This window comes from Alosa alosa, chromosome 18 (assembly GCF_017589495.1).
Source record: "Alosa alosa isolate M-15738 ecotype Scorff River chromosome 18, AALO_Geno_1.1, whole genome shotgun sequence".
Lineage (NCBI taxonomy): Eukaryota > Metazoa > Chordata > Actinopteri > Clupeiformes > Clupeidae > Alosa > Alosa alosa.
Window position 1 is genome coordinate 14,003,238 of NC_063206.1, and position 17,986 is coordinate 14,021,223.

General features: G+C 40.3%; 1 protein-coding gene across 2 annotated transcripts; it reads right to left on the reverse strand.

Annotated features, from left to right (window-relative positions):
• Positions 1–346: 346 nt before the first annotated feature.
• Positions 347–15,939, reverse strand: LOC125311511 (deleted in malignant brain tumors 1 protein-like). 2 transcript variants are annotated; one of them, XM_048269642.1, is made up of 23 exons: positions 15,869–15,939; positions 15,734–15,769; positions 15,422–15,523; positions 15,180–15,212; positions 14,195–14,509; positions 13,904–14,005; positions 13,729–13,800; positions 13,271–13,285; positions 12,888–12,899; positions 12,264–12,359; positions 12,097–12,135; positions 11,796–11,807; positions 11,349–11,363; positions 7,351–7,452; positions 6,295–6,339; positions 5,738–5,836; positions 5,567–5,608; positions 4,685–4,835; positions 4,377–4,585; positions 4,004–4,179; positions 3,412–3,809; positions 2,656–2,900; positions 347–578 (listed from the first exon to the last, which is right to left on the reverse strand). In XM_048269642.1, exons 1-23 carry the CDS (start codon positions 15,927–15,929, stop codon positions 520–522), a joined length of 2,436 nt encoding a protein of 811 aa, XP_048125599.1. In that variant the 5' UTR covers positions 15,930–15,939; the 3' UTR covers positions 347–519. The 2 variants fall into 2 exon arrangements, with proteins under 2 accessions (XP_048125599.1, XP_048125600.1); XM_048269643.1 differs by lacking the exon at positions 11,349–11,363.
• Positions 15,940–17,986: the final 2,047 nt, after the last annotated feature.

A 17,986-nucleotide genomic window follows, 5' to 3' on the forward strand; every position in this document is an offset into this window, starting at 1 on the left:
GTGCCCTTATAGCCATTGACACCTTTTTAGGTGTGTGTGTGTTTCTTTCCTGTTCCGTCTATCTGTTTATCTGACCATTTTGTTACTACTCTGTGTATCTATTGTCATCCCTGGAGTAGCTAGCAAGTCTACCGTAGACTATTAGTCCTAGGTTGGGTGTCTTTCGCCAATTTATTCTTGTATTGTAGTTACAGGGGGATGATTGTATTGTCATTTGGGAATAGTTTTCTCTTCTTTCATTTGAAAATGACATTTTGAGTCAAAAATCTTAATCAAAATGAAATGTCATGAATAATACTTGTTGCTGTAAAGCCAGCACACAACAAAGTCTGCACAACTCTGCTTGTTGCCTTTTTGGAATGCTTTAATCATTTTGTTGACAGACAAAGTTTTGGAAAAAAAGAGAGTAATTTGCAGTAAGGCATCAGAGAGCCACTCTGATATACATGATTTGTAAACAGAAAATAATGAGATGAATTTATTGATGAATTTGGACCGGTGAGAACATGAGTGGCTTCTTCAGACATCCACCTTAGCCACGTTGTCCTCCATCTGCTTCACCATAGGATTCTCCACATCTGAACACAGAGAAGTCAGATTTGGTCCAGTTCATTAATCCGCTAGCAGTTAGTCTAACTACTACTGATATATTGTATTCTAATGCAATGGCACACCACATTAACCATAACACATTCCCATACATTGACTTATTTGAGGCGGCCCACCACAGTATCCACATTGACCACCACACAGTGATTTTCCAGGTTGTACTAAATTGTGCTTAAATCTGGTTAGCATCATAACCATGCTATGCTAATTTGTTAAAGGAGAATTCCGGTGTGATATTGACCTAAAGTGTATTGAAACATGATATTGAGTGTGAACGTATGTCTCATAGCCCATCTCAGCTTGTCCCCAGCACTCCAAAATCTGGCGCTAGTTAGCCGATGCTACCAACAGCTTTTTCAATAGTGGTGCTTCGGCATCGGGCTAGCCATGCAAATAAATCACTGTTTTACACCCATTTATGAGGCTCAATGTATCTCCACACTTCATTGGTAGACTTCGAGGGCCCTGACATTTAAAAGCGAGACATTGAGAACTTTGAAAAAGCACTGGTAGTTTACTTACAAGACGATTTATATAGACAGTATCTTCTAAGTTTAGCGTTTGCAGCCATCTTGAATTTAGTCACGATAAGTTCGGCGAAAGTAAGAATGAACAGGTATGATAAGGGATCAGATTCCAAAAATAATTCAGTGGAAATGCATGGATTCCAGTTTCTTCCAGTAGCAGCAACTGGCCCGATGCCGAAGCACCACTACTGAAAAAGCTGTTGGTAGCATCGGCTAACTAGCGCCAGATTTTGGAGTGCAGGGGACAAGACGAGATGGGCTATGAGACATACGTTCACACTCGGTATCATGTTTCAATAAACTTTAGGTCAATATCACACCGGAATTCTCCTTTAAAAACTGTTGCATTCAAGTTAATTCTGCAAACCTACCACCACAAATATAATTTAATTCTGTGGGAAACACTGACAAGTATTTAAGTTTGTCATGGTCCATTTGACTTTCAAACAGGGTAGTGATCACAAGTTTTAAGCGAGAAACTGAAACAGTTATATTCAATCTCTCAAATATCACCTTCTCCATTATGATATACATCTCCAAGCAAAACATTTCACACATAAACTGTCATTCTGCCTTTTGTCAGATGCAAGGTTTGTCCAAGTGTTCCTAGAAAGTGATTTAATATGTTTTGCTTGAATTTATGCATTTGGTTCTGAAGAAAGACATTTCTGGGAAAAAGTTCCAGTAACACTGGTGCATGAAAAATCATTCAATCATTAGAGATCCCAGTATGTAATGGATTTACAGTGGCTCAGCCTATAGTTGCAGCTGGAAGTGCATGGAATGCATGTCTTTTGCCTGTGGTGGTAATTAACACCTTTACACCTTAAACTACTATGTTAATTAAGTATATGAAATTGATCAGTGATAAAGGATGTAACTTACAATACTTAGTAGTAAATCATGTTGGACTCAGTATTAGAATTTTATGTGTTAAACATACTTTCATAACTTAATTCCTTATGACTCATATATTAACATACCATTAATCTTACATCAGTTAAAGCATTAATGATCTACCACATAGATAAGCAATAAGCACAGAGAGGCCATAGTTTACACTGATTTTAGAACAGCTAAGGGGCGTTGTTAGGCACGACGTGCAAGCAGATTACTATAGATCGAAATGCGGTCAAAATGTATGTTTGTGTTGGATCTTATACAACCGCATCAAACACGATTCAGCCAAATATAATCAAAGACCGGAACTATTCGTTTTAGAATGGAATTGCAAGTGCACCATCCCTTACTCCAGGAACTCCTTGCTAATTTCAAGTCTTACTTCTGTGAAGGGACCATGGTGGCTGTGTGGTGTGTGTGTGTGTGTGTGTGTGTGTGTGTGTGTTCAAGTGTGTTTGCTGTGTTTGCAAATATATTTACCCTACATGGGTGCAGGTTCTTAAGGGATATCCTAAACAACATTTATAACAGGCCATGGGCATACTTCATGGGTGTTTACACCTATATGACTGCGCTATGCATGCACTGCAGTGGCAAGTAACCTAAGTTGGTACTTAACCTTTCAGCCTGATAGGCCCCAGGACCATGGTGGCTGTGTGGTGCTCAGAGTCCAAACTTCGAGCTTTGCGGGTGCGGCATCCGTCTCGACAGCGAGAGTTGTAGTCATTTTTAGGGCAGATGATGACCTTGCACTGCAGGTACACATATTCATGTGCCCGCAGGAACTTGAAAGCCTGGAAGCGAAAGCCTGCGTGACTCTCAGAGCCGCTCACATAGGAGTAGTATGTTGTGTCTTTTGGACACCTGTGAGAGAAAAACAGTGTCATTGCAGAGTTACCTGTTCTGTCATACTGTAGGCAGCATTACCAGCTTGGTCATGTGCAGGGATGGATTACTGGACGGGCCTACTGGGCCCAAGGGGTCAGGGGGCCCTGAAGCCCAAGCCTTTGCAGGGAATCATTGCCTCAATATCAACAAATCAGGATGTAGGCTATGAATCTGATTGAATTTAGTATTGGCCATCCCCAAAATGCACCAGAATACAGGAAATCACAACAAACAAGTTAAAAAAATTCTGGGGGAGGACCCCCAAACCCCCCCTCCCAAATATGCGACAATTAGTGGGGGGCCCTTAATAGATCTGGGCCCAGGGGCCCGAAAGTTCATAATCCGTCCATGGTCACGTGAGCATTATAGCTGAAGATTTCAAATTAAATTCTTCATAAACCAACCATAACAAATTTGGCCCTTATGTGTTATTGTATTATATAATGATTAAACACATGTAGAGGTACTGCAATCCTAGTAGTCTTACCCATTGACCAGTAGATAATAGGCGCGGTAGTCAGCATAGTCATGTGGGTTTGGTGAGGCCACACACGTATCCAGAAAGAGGACGAGGCTGCTGTCAGGTCTCCTTAGGCTCACCTTAACGTACATGTACTGATTGAGAGTTACATAGTACGGATTATCATGAATTTGCTGGTAGAAGCTCCCAGAGGTGTAGAAAGCCATGGTAGTATTGAATCGACCAGTTCCAGTGATGGTAAAGGTGGAAATTTCTCTGGCAACATACATGATCTGTGATACGGAGTCCTTTTCCATGTGACAGGTAACAGACAACTTGAATTCACTTGAATGACGCGTGATCTCCCCAGAGCTGGTTGAATATGCCCGCACAGCATTTTCATAAATTACACGACCGTTGTCAAACTGAACAGAACAAGGGGTAGGGGGTAGGGGCCAAAACAAATACCAATTATTCAGTTAATCCATGCAAATCATAACTAGGATTTTTAAACAAACTACATTCACTGTATATTCTACACAACTGACATATCTGAAGAGAAACACAACAAGGTTGTATTTGTGCTGTGAAGCGCACCTTCAGGTCGAATACCACGTACCTTTCTCACTGTTCCACAGCGGTTGAGAGGAAACTCAAACATCACCTGGTAACTGTTTGTGGTCGGCCGACAGTGTTCATCATTGACATAAAGATCATGACCATTGAATCCCTGACTAGCCAGGAAAGATCTTGAAATAACAATGTTCATGTTGTCTAAAACACACTGCACCCTGCCTATAAAAAGAGTTGAGTATAACACAATATTAATATTATATTAATATGATCACATTATATGCATAATAATCCTCTATCATAACATTTTGTAGCCACATGCTCTAAGTTGTTTTTCTTCAGAGTGGAGTTCAGTTGAGTAGAAGACTGGGAGTTGATGCTGTACAGTGGCTGATTCAGGTTTCTCAGATGTCACTCACCTTTATCAGTCGGCAGGGAGCTGATGAATTGAGCCTGGAAGCCACGACCTACTACACTACTATCACTACGGAAACGCACAGTCATGTAGTTGGAGGAGGAGTGGAAGGTGTCCAGAGAGGAGTTGTGGCAGAGCCGACCCAGCTGGTTGTGGCCCACTGAGGAGCCGTCATGCACAGTGATGTAGTCACAGCTACAGCAGCGCTCCATCCTGAAGACATAAGTGCATGGGAGCAATTGTGGCACACATTTGCAGAGTAATAGTGAATGTTTAGTAAAAAATAAGGCAATAATGCATCTCTCCACTCACTCCAAATCTGAAAAAGTGAGGAGGATTCTTTGTCCATAAGGAGCTGACAGACTCCACACACAGTAGGCATTATCATGGTAATAGCCTGGATAATATGGGCTGGAGAAAGTTCCAGAACCATTCAGGTGTCCTCCACATTGTGGATGGTCCGCTGGAAGAATTTTAAAGATTTTAAAAATAATGGATGTCCACAATGGACTTTTGCCTTCACAACTATTTGTTTACTGCCTAGTGAATAGAGGATAAAAATATTTTAGGATCAGTGCAGTATACCAGGTTTTCGAATAGGGATGTTTTTAAAGTGAAGTTAAAATGAAATGTTATTTTAATAATCAAAGTGTTTCTCATTTGAACATTTATATAAAAAGTATAACATCCTTTTCCCAATATGTGTCGATGTAGGCTATAGTCATCGAAGAATCAATGCAGAGTAAGGAATAATGGCGAATACATCAAACTGTTAAATTAGGGGCAGCCGTGGCCTACTGGTTAAGGCTTCAGACTTGTAACCGGAGGGTTGCAAGTTCGAACCCCGACCAGTAGTAGGCACGGCTGAAGTGCCCTTGAGCAAGGCACCTAACCCTGCTTAGGCACTGCTCCCCGAGCGCCGCTGTTGTTGCAGGCAGCTCACCGGGATTAGTGTGTGCTTCACCTCACTGTGTGTTCACTGTGTGCTGAGTGTGTTTCACTAATTCACATTTTGGGATAAATGCAGAGACCAAATTTCCCTCACTGGATCAAAAGAGTATATATACTTATACTTAATACTACATCATGCATCTAAGTATTGTATCATGCATCTAAGAGCAATACAGGGTGTACTGTATACATCAAACAATATTGATATACTATCTAAAGATAACAATCTGAAAGTAAATGTACGTGTTGAGGCTGGTGGGTCCCAGGTTGTGCTGTGGCAGTAATCTAGAGAGATAGGTGGCGAGAGAAAGAAGACCGAGAGAAAGACAGAGATTAATTTCAAAGCACAAACCAACCATTATCAAATTACTTTAAAGAACCAATCAAACCAACCAATCAAAGGTGATTTATTACCATTATAATCATGACAGCAGTTTCCATAGTATTGACATGAACTTGAGCAGGAACAGCTACCAAAGTTGTAGCCACAATTGTACCGGCAGGAGTTGTAACCTAAAAGGCAGAATATATATGAATATACTGCATAGTAAAATAGTCTATATATTAAAGGTACAGTAAGCGATACACAATTTCAAGCCCATCATAATTTTTGTCACATTCAACAACCATGTCCTCATGATCCACTAGCTATCCAGTCTGTAAGTACACTGTGAAAAAACTCGGTCGCAGCCCAGGCTCCGAAAACAAACAAAGTGGGGGCAGGCTTTCCCTCAAACAAAAAGGAAACCCTGTTTCTATGAGAATACTGAAGGGAGGGGTTAGCTCTCTGGTGTGTTTCGTTTGGTCCTTGGTTAAAATACAGTATAGCCTACACTGTCTTGGACAAAAGCATCTGCTAATCATTTTAAATATAAATATAAACGTAAACAAACGAGATTTCCTGCGCAGACTGCAACTTTAATACTGATATTCTGTGGGATGGTTCTGCAATGAATATGTAGTAGGCCTACTTGTGGTGGCTGGTTGCTCTGTTGTAGACCTACTTCCACAGTAATCTAGAGAAAGAGAGAAAGAGAGATTCATTTCAAAGCACAAACCAACCCATATCAAATTACTTTAAAGGAACATGCCACCCAATGTCAGTAGTAATATATGTTCTTACCTTAACTTTCACGAGTTGAGTCATACCTCTCTCGTGTCGGTACGTGCACTCAAACGCTCTGGTGCGCAGCGCGAATGTGTTAGCATGTTTCTATGCTAGCGGGCTCAGACGTAGCCATAGAGGGAGGAAGATAGCAGTAATCAAAAACATCCACGTTTTCCCTACTTAAATACAATTGCACGAGTAGTTGATAAAAATGTGTAAGGTCACACAACATAAAACGTGGCGATTTTCCAAGCGAATAAACAGGAGAACTACAATGTGTGGCGCAATAGCACTTGGGAGTACTTCGACCTAGCGTAGTTATATTAATTAACACCTAATTGTAGATCCTATCCACCACAGAGTTCAGCCGACCCCTCAGCCTCCCCCTCCCCCTCCGAGGCACACACACAGTCATTTCCGTAAAAAGAGACCTGCCCTGCTGTGGTTAGTTTGAGCTGACTTAGCAAAGTAGCAGGTAGTGGTAAAGTAGATTGTGAACAATCATGGTTATAACATGTATTGTGAAGGGTTGTGATAACAATAATTAATATTACTACACTAGGTCGAAGTACTCCCAAGTGCTATTGCGCCACACATTGTAGTTCTCCTGTTTATTCGCTTGGAAAATCGCCACGTTTCATGCTGTGACCTTACACATTTTATCAACTACTCGTGCAACTGTATTTAAGTAGGGAAAACGTGGATGTTTTTGATTACTGCTATCTTCCTCCCTCTATGGCTACGTCTGAGCCCGCTAGCATAGCAACATGCTAACACATTCGCGCCGCGCACCAGAGTGTTTGAGTGCACGTACCGACACGGGAGAGGTATGACTCAACTCGTGAAAGTTAAGGTAAGAACATATATTACTACTGACATTGGGTGGCGTGTTCCTTTAAAGAAAAAGGTGATTTATTACCATAGTAGTCGTAACAGCAGTTTCCATAGTAATCGCATGAACTTGTGCAGGAACAGCTACCAAAGTTGTAGCCACAATTGTACCGGCAGGAGTAGTGGTGACCTACAAGGCAGAAAATCATCATGCAAGTGTAGTAATATTCCATGTGTAAAGTGAATATTCATGTGGTAAAAACCTGCAAGTCTTAATGAAGTCAATTATCGTTCATATCCTAGATGTAGGCTTAAAAGGCCTTGAAAAAATGTGTGGGTAAACAAGAACACTAAACAATTGACAAGCTTGGAGTTCTCACTTGCACCATCTTTTTCAGCATTCACGCCTCTCTCCGAGAGTGAAGTATCTAGACTCCTGACATGCAGCCGTCCTACCACATGCTCGCTGGACCCTATACCTACGAGCCTACTTCAGTCCATCAGCCTGACCATCGCTCCAGCTATCACACATGTGATCAATGCCTCGCTAACCTCCGGCACATTTCCAAAAGCGTTCAAAATGGCCCGGGTAACACCGCTACTTAAGAAAGCTTCTCTCAACCCTGCTCAAGTCGAGAACTACCGCCCTGTCTCACTCCTGCCTTTCCTATCCAAAGGCATTGAACGAGCAGTCTCCAAACAGGTCTCTGACTTCCTTTCACAGAACAACCTTCTGGATCCAAGTCAGTCTGGGTTCAAAAGCGGCCACTCTACCGAAACGGCTCTGTTGTCTGTAACAGAAGCCTTAAAGAAGCCAGAGGCGACGCTTTCGGTCATCAGTACTCATTCTGCTTGACTTATCGGCTGCCTTTGACACGGTTAATCACCAGCATCCTTCTCTCTTTACTTTCGCTAACATGGGAATCTCGGTTCTGCTCTCTCCTGGTTTGAATCCTACCTCACAGGGCCTTCGTTTAGCGTATCATGGCTTGGTCAGCTATCTGCACCTCACCATCTCACCACAGGGGTCCCCAGGGCTCAGTGCTGTGCCCCCTTCTCTTTGCTATCTACACCACCTCCTTGGGACAGATTATCCGTTCGCATGGTTTCTCATACCACTGCTATGCAGGCGACACACAGCTCATTATCTGTCCTTTCCACCTGATGACCCCTTGGTTTCAGCACGGATCTCGGATTGCCTCTCAGACATAGCTACATGGATGAAGGCACACCACCTCCAGCTGAACCTCTCAAAGACTGAACTGCTGGTCCTCCCAGCTAAACCTACCATACATCCACGACATCAACATCAAATTTGAATCCCTGTCTGTTTCACCTACCAGGACTGCAAAAATCTAGGAGTTGTTATCGACAACCAACTAAACTTCTCAGATCATGTTGCCTCATTAAGCCTGGTCATGCCGTTTAGCACTCTACAACATACCGGAAAATCAGGACTTACTTGACTCAAGATGCTACCCAACTTCTGGTTCAGGCAATAGTCATCTCACGACTCGACTACTGCAATGCCCTCCTGACAGGTCTCCCAGCCTGCTCAGTGAAACCACTTCAGATGATCCAGAACGCGGCGGCGCCTGGTCTACAACCAACCCAAAGGGCACATGTTACCCGCTGCTCATCCAGCTACACTGGCTACCTATGGCGGCCCGCATCAAATTCAAGGCTCTAGCGGCTTGCCTACAAAGTAGTCTCGGTTCTGCTCCCACCTACTTGAATGCCCTCATACAGACATCACGCTACCTCCAGACATTTCGCTCCTCAGACTGACGGCGTCTAGCTCTACCACCCGATGCACGCTCAAGCCAATCAAACTTTTCTCATCTGTTGTTCCTCGTTGGTGGAACACACTGCCAGCTCCTACAAGGGCAGAGACATCCTTCTCCATTTTCAGAAAACTCCTGAAGACCCAGCTCTTTAGAGAACATCTCTTCTCATAGCAACACTTACAACAAGTCTTACTGATCCTAGCACTCACCAGTCGTCTCAAACTGACAAGTAACTGTTAAAAACAGCACTCACTGATGCACTTATTCTTACTGTACTCTAATGTTTTTAAATTGTCCTAAAATTGTTGAGAACTGCTCAAAAACTTAAACTGTTTACTATGTTGTTAGTCGCTTTGGCTAAAAAGCATCAGCCAAATGTAATGTAATGTAATGTAATATTACAAAAAAAAAAATTGTATCAAGTGATGCCACTTGTAACGGTAACTGACTCGGTGGTGATCCAGTAATCTGGAGACCGTAAAGAGTGTTTAAAATGCACCTTTGACTCATTGACTCATGAAAGACATTTAGATTAAGATAGCATCTCTTTGTATTTGAAGGTTCATTACATTTTAACAGATGATTTAAAATGAGACAATGAACATATGTTGTTTGTTTTGCATGAAAATGAAACTTTAGCATAAGTTACCAGGAAGACTACAATGCTATGTCACTCATTCAGTAACCTCAACCAATCACCTACTTTCACCTGCCTTATAACGACTTTTCTAACATACCTGCTTCACCGCCTCAGGTACTGTCTACATGAAGATCCCACCTTCCTCCCCACCACCACTAGTTTTGTCCCTGTCAACCTGTCCCAGGGGGTAGCTCTGCCCTGCCAGCTTTCACCATGTAGGATTTGCCAGGTCAAGCCACTTCAAGACCTGAACCACTGACGGGCTGGGCTACGCCAAAGACTTTTACTATTTCATCGCACATTTACCAAATATTGTACATTTCAAACCATCGAGCCACAACTTTACTCTCTGAGTGTTTCTGGTAGAACTAAAGCTATTGTGTGATGTATGGGAGCATTGAGCTGATCCACCAATGTTTAAATTTAGGATTGTAGCAAAGGGAGAGAGCAGTGACCCCTACCTGGTCTTGAACCCAGGTCTCCAGGGTACTAACCCTGCAGCTTGACCGCAACCGCAAAGAGCCAGGCCGGTTGGCGAGCGCACATACTCAACTGTAGTGACGGTACACTGCCCTCCCCTTCGGGAAGCTGGCCCATGCACTTCACGCACACTGACGACCCTCGTGCAACCACCAGCCGTACTTTTCCAATCTCAGGTTGCCCCACACACAAGTGCTTCACCCATCTCTGGGATCCCTCACACAGGGGTCAACCTATCCTGGGGGTCCCTCATACGGCTCACACACTGGGCAAGCTTCCGATGACCTCACAGCAAGCCATCCCACTGCTGCCACCAAATGTTAAGGGTAGATGTGTCGGCGGTTGTGAGGTAGATGGAACAGCAGGTGGAAGATGGGATTTTATTAATCCCCCAAATAAGGCCAACATAAGGCAATGATAAAGTAAGTAAATGTGAACAAAGCACTAAGGAGAAATAAAATACTTCTCAATAAAGAAAGAAAAACAAAAGAGTTGATAGTCAAAACAATACAATATACAAAATATTCTAATAATAAGATGAGTGCAATGGACTACAAAGCTAGTGACTTGGGCTACACACATAAGACGAGCTCTCGAGACTTATACCTATTCAAATCGCAGCTCTCTCTCCCAAACACCTACAGGCATGGGTTTAAATAGGGCCTGATTACACTCCTAATTGGATCAAACCAATCCATCATAACAGCACAGGGGTGTTTCAGGATACCCACAAGCTAATACAGCCAATAAATAAGTCTACGAATCTAGACAACATCTACTGAAGATTTAGCATATCTGCTGATTTTTGGCATAACCAAAAACTATATGAACAGGCTAAATAATCATTAAAACCCAGAAATCATAGCACGCACACATTTAAATGTCTCTCATAGTAGGCAGCGCCTCGCTGCCGTGACGGTGGCTACTCGCCCCGTCACAAGGATCTTGCTCAGCTGAAATTTGCAAATAGATTTGTGTGTGCAGTTGTTTCATTCAATTCAGTTAGACTTAAGACTTAAATTAGGACCATAGCCTCAAAGTGTCTCAGATAATATTTCAGTTTTAATCTAGAACACTAAACAAAACTATTTAAGTTTTAAACTACTAAACTACTAAACAATGCACACACTTTGTGAAACTTATTTTAGGAAGAACAAGTGATGCTGACTGGAACAATACCTGGAGTGGTGGCCTCTTCAGTGGTCCAATAATCCGGAGACAAAATAAAGAGTGTGACTCATGACTCATGAGTCATGACTCATGAAAGTGAAGTATTCATATGTTGTCTATGTATATTTTCTGTTCACAAATTACTGTTATTGGGTAGGCCTATGTATTGCATATGTATTGAACAATGACGTAAATAAAGGGTAGGCTATAGATGTTACACAAATTCACCAATGTAGCACCAATGTAACACCAAGTAGAAAGAGATGTTGCCTTGTTATTAAACTAGCTTATGTTTAGTAGTTTAGTTAAGACTTTGCACTTTGCCCACTTTTTAAATTAAGACCATAGCCTCAAAGGGTCTCAGATAATTGTTCATTTTTATGCTAGAGCACTAAACAATGCACACACTTTGGAACTTATTTTGGGAAGAACAAGTGATGCTGACTCAAACAATACCTGGAGTGGATTCTTCAGTGGTCCAGTAATCCAGAGAAAAAATAAAATGTTAATGAGCAACCTTTCACTCATGAAAGAGAAGCATTCATGTCATCTATCTATAAGATATATTTTCTGCTCACAAATTACTGTTATTGGGTATCAGTGTGACACCAAGTTCAGTTGGTCTAGTTAGACTTAAATCTTTGCACTTTGTTTACTTTTTAAGATCCAAAATGTATTGGATTACAGGGTGTAGGCTATACATCAAACAATACTGATATACAATCTGAAGACAACAATCTGAAAGTAAATGTATTACGTGTTGTTTGTGGGTCCATGGTTGTGCTGTGGCAGTAATCTAGGGGGAGAGAAAGGAGAGAGAGAGAGAGAGAGAGAGAGAGAGAGATTAATTTCAGACCACAAACCCACCATTTTTAAATTACTTTAAAAATCAATCAAACCAACCAATCAAAGATTATTTATTACCATAGTAACCATGACAGCAGTTTCCATAGTATTGGCATGAACTTGAGCAGGAACAGCTACCAAAGTCCTGGCCACAGCTGTACCAGTTGCAGGAACCTAAGGCAAGGTGTTAATGATCAACCTTTGACTCATTTGCTAATGAAAGTGACGGATTCATATGTCGTCTATATGTATAAAATGTAGAACGTAAAAGTATGACTGCTTTTGGTAGCCTATCAACATGACACCAATGTGACACAAAGTTGCACAATTAATCTTTTTTTTTTTGAGAAAAAAACATCTTTGCACAAATGTACAGTTGCTTCATTCAATTCAGTTTGACTTAAGACTTTGCAGTTTGCTCACATTTAAAATTAGTACCATCATAGCCTCAAAGGGTGTTTTTAGATTATTTAGTTTGTGGTAGAATTGTTGTATAAAAGCAATATAGCATGATTGAGAGTGGGATTGGTCATGGATTTTCCCACAACTGTTGTTGCCATTGTTATCAAAACATTTTGTACATTTTGCCTTGTTATCAAAACTACCGGTAATATTGTTATTTAAACTGAAACACTAAACAATGTGCACACTTCTTCAAACTTTTGTGGGGAACAACAACACTGATGCTGACTGGAACAATACCTGGAGTTGTTTCTTCAGTGGACCATGTAATCCGGATACAAAATAAAATGTTAATACACAACCTTTGACTCATTGCTAATGACAGTGAAGTATACGTCCTCTATGTCTAAAATATATGTTCTGTTCACAAATTATTGTTATTGGGTATCAATGTGACACCAATATGACACCAAGTAACATAAATGGGTCCGTTTTTCCCAAAAAAAGATCTTTGCACAAATTTGAGAGTGCAGTTTGTTGAGTTGAGACTTTGCAGTTTGCCCACGTTTTAAATTAGGACCATAGCCTCAAAGGGTCTCAGTTTAAAAGCAGAACACTAAACAATGCACACACTTTGTGAGCCTTATTTTAGGAAGAACAAGTGATGCTGACTGAAACAATACCTGGAGTGGTGGCCTCTTCAGTGGTCCAGTAATCCGGAGACAAAATAAAGAGTGTTAATGAACAACCTTTTACTCATTGACTCATGAAAATGAATTCATATGTCGTCTATGTCTAAAATATATTTCCTGTTTACAAATTACTGTTATTGGGTATCAATATGACACTAAGTTATGTAAATGTGTCCTTATTTCATAAAATAAAAAACTTTTTACAGATTTGAATGTGAAGTTGCTTCATTTCAACACATTAGCAAGCCAACAATATTTTAACTTAAATTTGCACTTTGCAAATTTGGTGACTTGTTATCAAATTAGCACTTTGCCCATTTTTTAGTAGATATAGTAGATCTTTAGTTGTATATTTGAACATATTTTCATTTGCCTTTAAATTGTTTTGGGTAAACATGCACTTATTTTGAAATATGTGGAATTCTAAAAGCTAATGTATGATATGTTACCTGTTGATGGTGTAGAAGGTGTTGTTGTTATTGTTGTTGGTGGTGGTGCTGTTGTTTGCACTGGGCAGTAATCTAGACAGAGAGGAAAAGACAGGAAGAGATGTTGGAGAGATAACTCCCATGTACATTTTCAACAATCACAGCAATATCAGTAGTCTTCCACAGTATTTCTTACCAAAGAAGCCAGGGCAACAGTTTCCACTGTAATGACAGAAGGAACTACAAGAACATGTATCAAAGCTGTTGCCACAGTTATTCCGGCAAGAATAGGGTCCAACTATTCAAAATAGAAAGAGACAGCTTAATAACAAGTATTTCTAGAAGCATACAGAGTTCTGGTATCAAACTCCAAATTGTACATGTGGTTGAATCGGTGTCATACGTAAGTAAGCATGAGATAAACTGAACAAGTTAAATGGAGTCTTTGCCTCTGAGGTTTTTGGTTCCTAAACCCTTGTAGCCTTACCTTCACACACCACCCCAGCATCTTCACTGTGTCCACAGTTGCTGATGCCGTAGCCATTATGCCGACACTGAGCCAAAGAAGTCTCACTGCCTGTGCAGTAAATATTATCCAACCAGATCTGTCCGTGGCCTGCTCCAAAATGAGCATGTGTCAGAGCTTCCAGGGCTGGCCCGCAACCCACCTGTCTGCAAGCCACTTCAGCACTGGCCATGTTCCACCCGTCATCACACACAGTGCCCCAGGTGCCACCGATCTGGACCTCCACTCTCCCAGAGCAGGAATTGTTGTGTCCAGTTAGTCGTATATTTATGTCTTCTATAAATGAAGAAATAAAGAGAGGGACAAAAGAACAGGAAGTAAGGCATCACATTACTAAATTGTTCGTCAGGGAGAAGAATCAACTTGTCTGGGATTTTTCAATCAGACTTGCAGACAGCTCTGTTGTGGCTGACATGGAAACCTGTATACTTGTTACCTAATGGATATCCACTTCTTACTTACTGTTTCCATTACTGGAAGGTTAAAAACTTAATGTGCTACTCTAAAAAAACTCTTAATGTGCTACTCTAAATAAAAAAAAATAATAATAATAAAAAACAAAAAAAACAATATATATATATATATATATATATATATATATATATATATATATATATATATATATATATATATATATATATATTATATATAGAAAAATATTATTCTATATTACTTTTTTCTGCTGTTAGTGAATGTGTGTGTGATGTCTGTATGCTACTGAGACCTTGAATTTCCCCTGGGGATCAATAAAGTATCTATCTATCTATCTATCTATCTATCTATCTATCTATCTATCTATCTATCTATCTATCTATCTATCTATCTATCTAAAGTAAGGAAGGAAGGCAGCACATGATACATTGATACTGTATGTTTACTTTTGATTGATGCTATACAGACGTGATACATGATGGGATCATTCTGAAAGGAATATATAATACTGTACCTGTTGGTGCTGCCGTTGTTCTGTAACAGTAATCTAGTGAAGAAAATTAAAGAGAAAAGATCAAATATTTCCAAAGCAACACCTTTATCAATGCCAAGAACCAGCCAGCCATATAAGTCCAGGGGTGCATTTCCCAAAACCATATTTGCTAAACTGTTAGCAACTTGGTTGGCAATGGGAAATTGCATCAGAACCAACAAAGTGGTTTTGGGAAATGTGCCCCAGATGAGTGGTTACATTACCAAAGTAGTCGTCACAGCAGTTCCCATTGTATTCACATGAATCTCTACAGGAGCAGCGGCCAAAGCTTACACCACAATAGCCATTGCAGGAGTTGTAGCCAGCTACAAAGTAAAATTACCAACCTCATCAAACTTGAATGTTAGAAACAGATGTTTCTAAAATATGAACTGCACAGTTGATAGCTACTGGATATTTTTCTAACCAGTGTACCAGCCATGTACCGACAACTAACATATGACAAATAAGCATATGAGAAAGTTTTTTTTAAGAAAAAAACCTGAATGTCAAAAAAGTAACTAAATGGTTGTCACCTGGATCAGTGCCAATATCTGGTGTTGTCCAGTAACCTGATAGACCAAATTGAATATTAGTTCATATTATCAATAATATGCCTATCTATACATTATGTCTGTTATGGTAACTCAGAGAATATCTGTAACTTGAACCTTGAACATTGTTCACAGCAGCAATGGAGCAAAGCACAATAATAATTGGTCTAATCTCCATCGTTCCCCTCAGCGTGAATGTGTCCCCAGTGTCTGGCCTTATATAATTTATTCAGACCTCGAGCAGGATCTATCCTTATGGCAGTCATAACCCTAGGGAAAATGGCATGTGTCAACCAAACCTTTATTGGTGGAAAGTGCACATCTGTCAAGTTGAAATGGATGAATCACTTGTATAGCCTAATGCATAAACCATCCTCAAAGACGATAACATGAGAAATAGGAAAAAGTATTTTCAACATAAATCGAGTTGAGACAGCAGATAATAGTCTTCCTCTTCCTTTACACAATATAGTGATACGTAATGATGATATAATTAATGTTTTTGAATGGGCAATTTGAGGATCATAGGACTATAATGCAAATGATAAAGTGAAAACACACATTGCAGACATAGCTGCCTGACAGTAATATGTGAAGAAAAAAAACATTGCTTTGATTAGAAAACTGCAAATGTTCCATGTTGTTTCATCTTGTTGCAGACTTTCCCCTTGATATAAAGAGGCTTCATCTCTCTTCACCTGTCTGCATGAATTGCAGTGTCATTTATGAGCATCAACTACACTCGCTGGCTGTCAATAAAATTGTGCAGTAGTATCAGACTGTATCATAAAAGACTATGAAGGCATTTGCTCACATAGAGCTTTAAAGTTGTACATGTTGGCTTCTGAAACTTGATGTTTTATAACCATCAGTGGCACATCCAAGAGGGGTCTATGTGTTCTATGATGGGAACTCAAGTTTAGCCCAATATATTGATTCAGCTGTGCAGTATTGAGTGATGTTTCTTGCTGTTACAGGTACAATGTGTGTTTGCCACTGACATAAGAGTCAACAATCCTTTACTGGTTTCAGTGTCATAAGACCAATATTTCCTTTTCTTGTCTCATTTAATCTCTCTGAAATGCACAATGTGGAAAGAGGACATCATTTAGCAGGGTGAGTGGTGGCCATTGGCTTATGCAGATACATTTTTTCACTACAGCCTTTTCTCTGGGGGCCCCCTGTCAGTGCTGGGCCCTTAGAATCATCCTAACTTCCTCCCTCTAGCGGCGCCCCTGATTATGAAACCCTCTAAATGCATGCCTGCAAGTTTCGTGGAATTTTGTTCATGGGGGACCTATGCAATTCATAGAATATATGAATGTGTACATTTAGTGACTGTACACTATGCATGCACATATCATGAACACACGCAAACACACACATAAAGATACATGCACACACATGCAGGTACACACACAAACACATAAACACACACAGGCACACACATATTTTGTAACGCTTTGAGGTACATCTAGTTAATCAAAATATCTCTTCATAATAATTTGGAATGTGGAGTTTTGGTGGTTTCCTTGGGAAATCAAGACTGGATTGACTGGGGGAAAAAAGACACAATGGCAAAAATTTCTTTGCTATTTAGAAGTCATTATTGGGAGAAAACTAAGTTGCCTGTATGCTGTGTTATAGTATAATTAGATACATCAAGGACCATGGATCATGTGGACCTAGCACAGCAGTGATGCATATGAGTATGAATGCAGCCATGGCTACCTTGAAAACACTGCCATTCAGCGTTGTCCAGTGGCATTGTTGAGCTAGAGTAGTTTTGGATTTGGAGTCTTATATACTAATGAGTTGTGATAACACTATATACAAACTTGAATGCCATGTATATTTAAAGGAAACTTGCATAAATAAAATGTGAGGAAAGATGTTGTGAATATACAAATGTCTTATTATATGCATCTGGCCGTGGCTTTGACTTTCCCTTAGATTCAATCAATCAAACAATCAATCAAATCAATCAAATGTTTATTTGTCACATACATTATACAGGTAGCCTATAAATGCAGTGAAATGCTTGTTCCACTGACTCCAAGAATACTCCAAAGGATATATAAAAAAAGGGAGAAGAATAAATAAAGAAAGTGCAAAGTGTTTAGGCTATGCTGGTGCTCCTGCTACAATCCTCATTTAGATTCCTGAACAGGGCTGTTTTTGTGGTTTATGTCAGGAGGCATGCGTGATCAGGGACAGTAAGATACCTGTACTACA